Source organism: Hemiscyllium ocellatum, chromosome 24 (genome assembly GCF_020745735.1).
Source record: "Hemiscyllium ocellatum isolate sHemOce1 chromosome 24, sHemOce1.pat.X.cur, whole genome shotgun sequence".
Lineage (NCBI taxonomy): Eukaryota > Metazoa > Chordata > Chondrichthyes > Orectolobiformes > Hemiscylliidae > Hemiscyllium > Hemiscyllium ocellatum.
The window spans coordinates 30,057,424-30,068,942 of record NC_083424.1 but is presented as its reverse complement, the minus strand read 5'-3'; the positions used below and the strand labels follow the sequence as shown (position 1 = coordinate 30,068,942).

Here is an 11,519-nt window from a genome sequence, read left to right as displayed (position 1 = left end):
TGATTTCCCTTAACAGAATTTTACAAGTAGCTGTTGCTGTGCAGTCAGTACAGAGATAAGCTTCAATCGATTTACTAAAAACATCGATCATCACGAAGCAATACTTTTAACGATGGCATTTAAGTAACTCTATAAAATCTAACTGGATAGTATCAAACGGTGCACTTGGCAAGGGCGTTTCACCTGGTGGACACTTTATTCCTTTCCAAAGATTATGATGTTGACAAATTAGGCATTTTGCAGCTGCTCATTTTGCTTTTTATTGCAGGTGGGGATTCCACCATGTTTGGAGAATTCTGTCCACCATTCCCTCCTTACCTACATGTGTATGTGTATGAACATAATCAACTAGAATAGGCAGAGGTGAGTTGGGCAGACATGTCCGTCTACTGGCGTAACCCAAAGCTTGTTATAACTATTGACATAATAACCATGGTTCATCCATCTTTGTCTTTCCTCATCAGAATTGTCCTTCCCAGTATGAGTGCATGGGCAATGCCCGTACAGGTCAGAGATACTGCCACCTGACCTCGAGTCAGTGCAGTATCTGTTGTACTGACTCCAGCAGCATTATGAAGATATAAGTTTCATCCTGTCAGCTTTTTCTAAACTCTGTTAATCGTTGACCGAGAATCTTACCACATTACCGTGGGGCGGCACGGTGGCACAGTGGCACAGTGGTTAGCACTGCTGCCTCACAGCGCCAGAGACCTGGGTTCAATTCCGGCCTCAGGCGACTGACTGTGTGGAGTTTGCATATTCTCCCCGTGTCTGCGTGGGTTTCCTCCAGTGCTCCGGTTTCCTCCCACAGTCCAAAGGTGTGCAGGTCAGGTGAATTGGCCATGCTAAATTGCCCGTAGTGTTAGGTAAGGGGTAAATGTAGGGGTATGGATGGATTGCGCTTCAGCGGGTCGGTGTGGACTTGTTGGCCCGAAGGGCCTGTTTCCACACTGTAAGTAAGTAATCTAATTTCCCACGAGTTGCAAAACTTTCTCACTGCTGTTTATCGAAGTTTAGTAAACAAATTACCATCCTATATCCTGTCATATGACAAGCACTTTTATATTTTATTTAATTTCCTTTTTTTATTACTACCTGTAACTTATATGACCGTTGCATTTTAAAATAGTTGGTCCAGACAATCTCTAGATAATATAGCTGGGGTTTGCACACAAGGCATGCTGTGGATTCCCTGTCATAGCACAATCCAAAGGAACTGCCTGGGAAATTGAAGAATCCGCTGGCCCATTCTTCTACACATGCAACCCTTCCAAAGTCTCCACTTAAATCACTGAATTTCATCGGAATCTTGTGAAGTGAGTGAAATAGTTAGTTGGGATGTGTATTTAATAGATCTTTTCCTAACTATTAAGCCAACCAAACAAAAGTCCAGCACATTCCTGCAACTTTATCTGTCAAAGACCACATACACCCCATCCTTGTTGAGCCGAAGCTGAACCCGCCACCTTCCCCTTTATAGGACACAGTCTAACACATACCACCTCCCAATCTGCTGAACACCACTCGTCCTGACCGTCCCTCTCCTGCCAGACCCAATTTCTCTTACCACCCCCACGTACAAGCACTGCTTCATTAACCTTGAACACTAACACGCCAGCTCCTTGCCATGGTATTTGACCCAGCTGGCACCCACTAACAACACTATTACCTGATGTACTTACACTTTGACAGCAGCAGTCAAAGTGGCTGTCGGAGCCTTCTAATGTCAGAATGTGGCAAATGACTGCTGTGAAAAAGGAATGGCGTTTGCCTTCCTCTGACAGTCCTAGGCTATGAGAGAATGGTCAGAACGGAAGTATGCTTCTGCATTTCTGAGGTAGTCTTGAGCAGAATCCCCTCACAGAATTGTGGATCTCTGTTTCTTTGTAAAAGTAGAAAGGGCTGGAGTGGCCATTTGATGAGATTGCCAATCCTCAGAAAATCCGACCCCAAATTTTGGAGCAAAACACCTCCAACACACGATCTGGTGAAAGCTGTTCAATCTAAAACATTAATTCAATTTCTCTGTCCACAGATGCTGCAAGATCTGCTGGATAGTTCTTTTCAATGAGTTCACATGGATTTTAAGTAATCAAGTCATATATCAAACTGACAATTCTTGAGCTAATTAGAATCCAGAACATAAAACATTGTGTGTCATGTGTTTTAATGCATCATTTCTGTAATTTTTCAAAAATCAGTGTTCTCAGTGTTTCCTAACTTCAAAATGGCCAAATGTGATACTAGGTATGTTTACGAGAATAGGATAGTATGGCAATATCTGCAGTAAAGACACCAACTCCATCTCTCAAACAGTACAGTGGAAATTCTAATTGAGGATGTGAACAGGAGGAATAAGGTATAGGTTGTATCCCATTATTCAGGCCTTTGCCAGGCCAAAGAATCTCCAGAACATGGATGGTCATGTGCAAGGTTCAGCCTGGGAGTCTTTCATCACTTTTAAAAAACACCGTGTAATATGCTGCTCACAGTCCTTGTTATTAGGTTGCCTTGCAGTGAGCAGTGTCCCTGCCTCTGAACCAGAAGCTCTGGATTTGAGTCCCACTGCAGAATCTTTCAGCAAAGGAAACTATGTTTATACACAGTACGTGGCTGGAGAGACAGGTTGATTATCAATATATAATTGTTCAATTGCACTCTGACAGACAGTAAGAGGGGGAGAATTTCTTGGTCGATTACTTTGATGACAGTTGCATCCCTTAAGCTATAGCCACTGGCCACAGATTGGCTCTCTGTTCGAGGAGAGACTAGTCATAAACAGACACAAGCATTTGTTTTGCGTTGTACTCCATTAGCTGTGAAGAATGGTTCAAAGATGAGTTTCCCATTAACCATTTCAATTATGTTTTGTATCTGATTACTAGATTTTAGTAGTATATATACATCGATCTAAAATCGTTCTGGGCTTTACTACTCTCAACTTTACCCATTTAAATATTTCTTGCATTTACCGTTTTTTGATCGAAAAAGGATGGTCTCACACTTACCACCTGTTTCAGGCTGCCCCACTCACTTTATCAATATTTCTTTATGCTCACTTCAAATTACTGGTCAGACCACCATTCAATATGCTATTAGTAGACTTGGATAAATGACCATTGCAGTATCTAAGTCATTGATAAATATGTTGAGTAATCAAGGTGTAGACATTTGTCAGCATACACTTGTGTGGGAAATAAAACCCACTCACCTCAATAATTTCTGTCCGACACAAGCTCTGAAGCAGCAGTATCGTTCATTATACGCTTGCAAGCGTGGTGTCTAAAATAGACACACAGAGTTTAGCAAGTACATATCTTATATACAATTCATTTCTCTTTCTCTCCTCTTCTGTTTACATCTCCCACTACTCTAACCTGGCTGTTTATCTCTGGCCTCATCCAGCCTTGTGCATAACAAATTGTGTGTCCTGCTTGGCTGTTTCACCACATCACTCTGTGGTCCACTGTTATATATCTTCCTCCACTGCCATCTGCTTCCTTGCCAGCTAAAGCAATATTTCCTTCCATTCTTTGCCCATACTGAGCCTTATGAACTCTTGTGGGTTTTTTTTTTGTTTTTGCAGAAGTGGGAAACAGATGCTTGTAAAGTCATGTCTAGCTTAAGCTACACCCCCTCCCCTCACAGCAACTTGTCTGTAACATCTACCATTGTTTGCAGGCACATTTCATTCTTGTATGTACATTTTAGCTAATGCAAAAACAATTATATATTTCCTTCACATAGTTTTCATTCTTGTTAACTCAGCTCTTGGTTGAAACAATTATACATTGGTGTGAGTTCATTTACCTTGCATAAGCAATTATGATTGCAGAAGAAACACTGCTTTGCCTATATCCCATACTTGTCAAGTACTTTCAAATTGAATATACATGCAGACCATATCTTGTATCTGCCATAAACATTCTCGTGTCCTCAACTTCAGTACCTTACTCAAAAAAATATGATTCATTAGACATGGCTCACCTTTTAGAAGTCTGTATTAGTTGGGTCTGGCTCATGGTCGGGTCTCGTGAGGGCCTTTAAACTCACGCCGTTAAGTGCGCGCGAGGGAAGTGGCGGTTAGTGAGGAGAGAGTTTTAATAGGGGGACCGTTACTGGGAGTCAACCCCAGAAAAGGGACAAAGTTGGAATGATAGAAAGAGAGGCAACAAGGGAATGAAAAAGGAACACCATTCACTGAGAAGTAGAGGGCACGGGTGTGTGTGTGGCACGAACGATACCCTGGGGCTTAGTTATTATTCTCCTCTTGAGGAAAAGCCTGTGTGAAACAGTGGGGTTGGGTCTGAAAAAAAGGTGTCATTTCCAGTTGGAGGGAAATAAAGCATTTATCACGGCAGCATGGTCGCTGTAACTTCACGTTTTCTCTCACAGTCGATGTCTTTCATTTTACTCCAAATCTACTGCGTTTGTGTGAAGGCAGAGATAGGCTGAAATAGTAAGGAAGCCATGAGGCTGTCTTTTTAAAAAATTATATTGGTATATTTTTTCCAGGGTGCAGCATTATTGCCCTACTCTAAGCAAAAGATCATGACTAGTTACTTTATCCATGCCCATCATGATATTATAAACCTCTATGGTGTTACCACTCAGGCTCCGGCACACCAGATGAAAAAGTCCCAGTCTATCCAGCTTCTCCTCATAACTTAAACCATCCAGTCTCAGTAACATCCTTGTAAATCTGTCACTGGTGCAGCTAAAACTTTTACCTATCCCTTCCTTACTTGTCTGAAGTTAATTATTCCAATGCACACCTGACTACTCTTCCATATTGGACACTTTGCAAACTTGAGGTCAGCAAAACCTCCACTGCCTATCAGCTGACCTCTCACCATTATACTTATATTGTACTTAAGTAGCTTATTTAAGAGGAGTGTCTCACCCTGGATTATGTGTCTCCATTCTAACCTTCAAGACCATAAATAAATACCCTTAATGGCATAAAATTCACTAAAATGGAGGAAAACAACAACAAACTGCCATTCCTAAATGTCACAGTAGAGCGAACAGCCAATGGGGAACTTCAGCGTATACAGAAAAACAACACATACAGACCAAATATTGAACTACAGAAGCAATCATCCCAACACCCACAAATGAAGCTGCATCAGAACATTACTTTAATGAGCCAACGCAGACTGCAGCATAGAGGAACTATGCAGAGCAGAGGAAAATCACCCATGCCATGTATTCAAAAAGAATGAGTACCTAGTGAACACAGTAATCCAAATTTCTCAGCAACAACCCAAACAAGCAGACAAAATACATCCAGAAACCCTAGCCACTCTCCCCTACATCAAAGATATCTCAGAAATGACTGCCAGACTACTCAGACCCCTTGACATCATAGTAGCCCACAAACCCACCAACACACTAAAACAGCATCTAATGAACTTGAAAGATCGTATACAGACAATGAGCAAAACTAACATCATTTACAAAATGCAAGAACTGTAACAAGCACTGCATTGGACAAGTAGGCAGAAAACTAACCACCAAGATACATGAACACCAACTAGCCACAAAAAGACATGACCCTCTCGCACTAGTATCATCACATATGGGTGAGGAAGGACACCACTTTGACTGTGACAATACATCCATCCTAGGACAAGCCAAACAAAGACACACATGAGAATTTCTACAAGCATGGCATTCCAACTAGAACTCCATCAACAAACAAATCGAGTTAGACCCCCTCTACCACCCCGAGAAAAGGATCTGGAAGTGACTTCACCACAGGAAATGACATCACCAACCCAGAGAAACCCAAACATATATAGAGAAAGCAGGAAGTTTCAGCATTGCTTTGCATCAGGTCTATTGAAGTAAGGAAATGAATGTCTGGAAATGAATCTTTCAGCTCAGCCAGCAAACATACATCCAAAACCTCAACCTAATCTACAATTCTTCTCAAAACTTGCTTACACTATTACTGTTTAAATTTAATGGCTGTAGAATGTGGATAGTATTTTCTTTATTTGATGGTCTTTTAAACCTGATTTGCAGTAATACAGTGATAAATTCTTTAATGAAGCTTTAGATTATGTTAACTGACTGTTCAGTAGTGTTACATTGTATGTGACATTTACAATTTCATTTCATTGGAATACTGCATCTTTGTATTGCTTATCTGGGCTTCCCATCTTATTTAATTACATACATGGTAGTTGGCCACTTCTTCCAAGATTGTCCCAGCTACTGCGCATTGACAGTGTTGTCAGCTTCTTCCTGGGCCAAATGGATATTTGGCCTCCTTTTACAGTCAAAAATATGAAGCGCTTATTTCTGCACAAACTGCAAAATAAATTTCTCTGGCTAGCAACCTTATAATTCAAAACAAAAGTAAAACTGAAAACTAAATAATTCTGAAGGTAACTGAACTTGAAACATTAATTCTACTTTTCCATGAGTCAATAATAAAATGACATCAATGACAACAATAATAAATTTTTTTTTCTTTAAATAGTGGAATTTAGGTAGTTCTTTGTCACTTATACTTTAATAGATTACAAGGCAAGGTAAGCTTTTCTGTGTGTTTTGTTTAATTAGCAGAATGATTTCCCGCCATGTCATAACAATGTTGTGGAGTGAAGCAAATTGATCCGTTGAGTGTGCAATTTTTTAGTCTTGCCTATCAGTCACCATTTATGCCGTGTGGTATGCAAGTAGACCGGTTTGGTAGCTTCACCAGGTTGACACTGGCATGTCCTCCTGCATTCTTCATTGAACCAGGGTTGAACTGCAGGCTTGATGGGAATGGTAAAGTTGGGACATGTCATGCCATGAGGTTACAGGTTGTTTTTGAATACAATTTGTTGCTGCTGATGGCCCACGGTGCCTCATGGTGCCAATGTTAAGTTGCTAAATCCATTAAAATGTCTATCACATGTCACCTGGTGACAGTGCCACACAATACAAGGAGGATATTCTTTATATAAAGGCAAGACTTTGTTTTTACAAGTACTGTGCAGTAGTCACTCTTACCAATACTGTCATGGACAGCTGCATTTCCACCTGGCAGATTGGTGAGGATGAGGTCAAGTATGTTTTTCCCTGTTGTTGGTTCTCTCACCCAGTCTAGCAGCTATGTCATTTGGGACACGAAACAGTTCAATCAGTCATGCTACTGCCAAGGTACGTGCAGTGATGGACATTGAAGTCCCCCTATCTAATGTATCTTGTGCATCCCTCAGTCCTTCCTCAAGTGGTGTTCAACATGGAGGAAGACTGACTCATCAACCTGAGGTGGGTGAGTTTTAGTAGGTGCAAATTAACAGCAAGTTTCCTTGTCAAAGATTGGTCTGATGCCAATAGACTTCATAGGGCCCTGGCCTATGTTGTTGAGCAGTACCAGGGCAACTCCTTCCCAACAGTCATGATTTGGAGATGCCGGTATTGCACAGGGGTGTACAAAGTTAAAAATCACACAACACTAAGTTATAGTCCAACAGGTTTAATTGGAAGCACACTAGCTTTCAGCACATCGCACCTTCATCAGGCGAAAGTGGAGGGTTCAACCCTAACACACAGAATTTATAGCAAAAATTTACAGTGTGATGTAACTGAAATTATACATTGAAAAATTGATTGTTAAGTCTTACATCTGTTTGAATACCATGATAGTTTCACTTCTTTCATGCGTAACTCACAAAAGGTTTTTTTCACATGTTGCATTCTCAGTTTAGCTGTTAACAATGGCTGATAGCTAGACAATATGTTTAAGGTGCTAGTCCCCTGTGTTTTCTGTCTATGCCATAATGTTTAGATTGTTATCTCACTTTTTAGATTAGAATCAGAGTTTTACATGAATGCATACAGTTTTTGAGTAAAGTACAATGTAACCCTGCAAGTACAAATTCACACCACAAAATGTGAGTGTGCATGTGGGTCTTTGTCTGTCTGTGTGTCTGTCTGTGTTGGGGGTTGTGAGTGTGAGGAAGTGTATGTGTGCAGTGAGTGTAGAGTGTCTTAAGGCTGTGAGGGGGTGAGTGTGGGAGTGTGTGTGTCTGTAAGGGTGTGTCCGTGTGTGTGTGTAGGAGTGTCTGTGTATAGTGCAATGGCAGTCACCTGTAATGTGACATGAACCCAAAGTCCCGGTTGTGGCCCTCCCTATGGGTACCGAACTTAGCTATCAGCCTCTGCTCGACCACTCTTCACTGCTGCCTGTCCCGAAGTCCGCCTTGGAGGATGGTCACCCGAAGGTCCAAGGTCGAATGTCCTGGACCACTGAAGTGTTCCCCAACTGGGAGGGAAATCTCCTATCTGTTGATTGTTGTGCGGATTGTTATACATGGTACCTGCCATGTACAACGTGAGAGGGGTGTAGGTACTCATGTGACTCAGCCAACATTGTCTATCTTATTCGTTGCAGGCAAGGATGCCCTGAGGCATGGTACATTGGGAAAACCGAGCAAAGGCTACGACAATGGATGAATGGGCACCGCACACAATCAACAGACAGGAGTGTTCCCTCCCAGTTGGGGAATGCTTCAGTGATCTAGGACATTCGGCCTCGGACCTTCGGGTGACCATCCTCCAAAGTGGACTTCGGGACAGGCAGCAGCGAAACATGGCCGAGCAGAGGCTGATATCCAAGTTCAGTACCCATAGGGAGGGCTTCAACCGGGACCTTGGGTTCATGTCACATTAGAGGTGACTGCCATTGCACTATATATAAAAATAAAACACACACACCCTTACAGACACGCACCCCCTCACAGACTTAAGACACTCTGCACTCACTACACACATACACATCCCCACACTCACAACTCCCAACCCAGACACACACACAGACAAAGACCCACATGCACACACACATTTTATGGGGTGAATTTGTACTTGCAGGGTTACATTGTACTTCACTCAAAAACTGCATGCATTCATGTAAAACTCTGTTATCTCATTTTTTAAACCTGAGAATGCAACTTTTAAAAAAAAGGTTTTGTGATTTACGCATGAAAGATGTGAAACTATCATGGTATTCAAACAGATGAAAGACTAAACAATCAATTTTTCAATGTATAATTTCAGTTACATCACACTGTAAATTTCTGCTATAAATTCTGTGTGTTAGGGTTGAACCCTCCACTTTCGCCTGATGAAGGTGCGACGTTCCGAAAGCTGCTGTGCTTCCAATTAAACCTGTTGGACTACAACCTGATATTGTGTGATTTTTAACCTTCCCGACAGTGTTCCACCCCTGCTGGATCTGTCCTGGCAATGGCACATGACTTACTCAGGGAAGGTGATGGTGTTATCTGTGTTTGTCGCTACCTGTGCTACAAAGATTTGTTTTTCATAAATATCAATGATTGATAGAGATAAATTAGATTTCGTCAGGACCTCATCCAACCACACCCCTTACGTCTCACCAATAAATTCCCACAGAACAGCTCACACCACGGTCTGCTTCAAGCTCCGGGTAAACCTTGGATTCTGTGCCATCAATGCAGCTGGCACCCCTTCACAGCAATGGCCCAATCCTTCAATCTTCTCGGCAGTGCCGAACCCACCGTTGATTGGCCAGTCAATTCACAGTAAACGTCTAAATAAAAACAAATTACTGATGCTGGAAGTCTGAAACAATCACTGGTGAAACTCAGCAAGTCTGGCCGCGTCTGAGGAGAGAATAAAGTGTACGACTCATTTGAATTGAATCACTTTACCTCATTAGCACAATACGATATGTAATATCGTGCACTTACAAACTTACATCTCTCATGCTGCTGTCCTTAGCCATTCATGCGCAATACCGGAGTTAAGAAACAACGCCATTATCGCTATCTTTCATCCAATTTGTCTTCAATCTTTTCTTTATTAATTACAATAATTTAGCTCCTTGTGGAGCTAAACACTTCATCATTGAAAATCCCTAGTCAATGTTGCAGAGTAAAATGTTGCAAGCTTTAAGCACGTGGAAAACGTGACGTAAAAACATAGTTTTTTTTATATATTCCATAGAAACAGATTAATTGATTTTACAATATCTAAAAATTCAAGAAATTTCAACATTTTGCAACAATGTATTGACAACAATTTAAAGACAGGCACATTATTAGCTACTGGATCATGCAAACAAAGTCGACACAGTTTGGGATGGCTCACAGTTATGACAGACCGCTGTCCTTTTTGATTGATGACCACCATCTATTTCTCCTGAGGATTCTCTCACACTATCAGTTTTTGATCTGGCACAATTTAGATTCAGAGAAGTAACTGCTTTCATTAAAGCATTTTTGAATGTCGAACTTGAAAAGTAGTAAATGACTGGATCCAGGACACTGTTCAGATATGTCATAAATAGTGTATTATAAAAGACATGAACAGCTGTCTCATATGATTTGCAGCCTTCAGCGCCTCTGAGTTTCGCGATTAACACAGCAATAACGGCAATGTTTGTGGGTAAGAAACAAATCACAAACACTGCAGCCACCGCGATCACAAGCTTCATCGCTCTTTTGTATTTACTTCTCAACTCAATTTTTATCTGGTTTAACTTCCAGATGATGCAGGACGTGGAGAAGAGGATAATCGGAGCCGGGATAGCAAACTTGAAAAGAATAAAAACAATATCGGTCCAAATTGCTGTGGGACGGAGAGGATTCGACATGTCAAAGGGTTCACAGTATGTCCGGTTGTCGTGCTCGAAGGAGCGAGGTTCTACTAAAAGATGTGAGCAGATTGCCACGGCCAGAATCCACAAGCTGCCGGCTACCTTCACTGCACACCTTGTAGAAGTCGTATTCACCCTGTGGTGAGGGTGGACTACTTTAAAATACCGATCGATCGCCATCGTTGTGAGGAACATGATGCTTCCTGCTCGATTTAGGGAAATTAAAAATATCTTCAGACGACAAGGAACATCCCCATAAATCCAGTCCTTCTCCCGGATATAGTAGTCTGCTCGAAATGGTAAACAGCAGATTAACATAGTGTCTGCAATTGCCAGGTTCAGTGAATAAACTGTGTTTGGTTTCCAAGATTTCACATGAAAACTGAAGATCCATAAAGCAACGACGTTTCCAATAAATCCCAGGATAAAGATGACAATTATTATTGGTGCATTGTAGGATGCACTGACTGCTTTGACTAAAGCACACGACGAAGTCAAGTTGCCCATTGTAGGTAGGATTGTGATAAACTCAGCCACACAGTCACAGACACGAGTTAATGAACTGAAAGAGCCACCCTTTATATACAGAACTTCCCCATGTTATATTACAGATCGGGGCGGCGCTCTACTAAAGTTACAGTCATAGACTTGTACAGCACTGAAGCAGACCCTTCCGCCGCATTCTTCCATGCCTACCAGATGTCTTCAATTAATTTATCTGATCAAGGTCCCATTTTACTCTGAAATAACTTTCTTCACCATTCACAGCACCAATTTTTGTGTCATCTACAGATTTACTAACCATAACTCCAATGTTCACATCAAAATCATTTCTATAAATGATGAAAAGCAGTGAACCCAGCATTGGGGCACACCGCTG

General features: G+C 41.5%; 1 protein-coding gene across 1 annotated transcript; it reads right to left on the bottom strand.

The window, feature by feature from the left end:
• Window positions 1–10,061: 10,061 nt before the first annotated feature.
• LOC132827462 (hydroxycarboxylic acid receptor 2-like) lies at window positions 10,062–11,146 on the bottom strand. The gene has a single exon (XM_060844148.1). It carries the CDS (start codon window positions 11,144–11,146, stop codon window positions 10,094–10,096), a length of 1,053 nt encoding a protein of 350 aa, XP_060700131.1. The 3' UTR covers window positions 10,062–10,093.
• Between the last annotated feature and the right edge of the window lie 373 nt (window positions 11,147–11,519).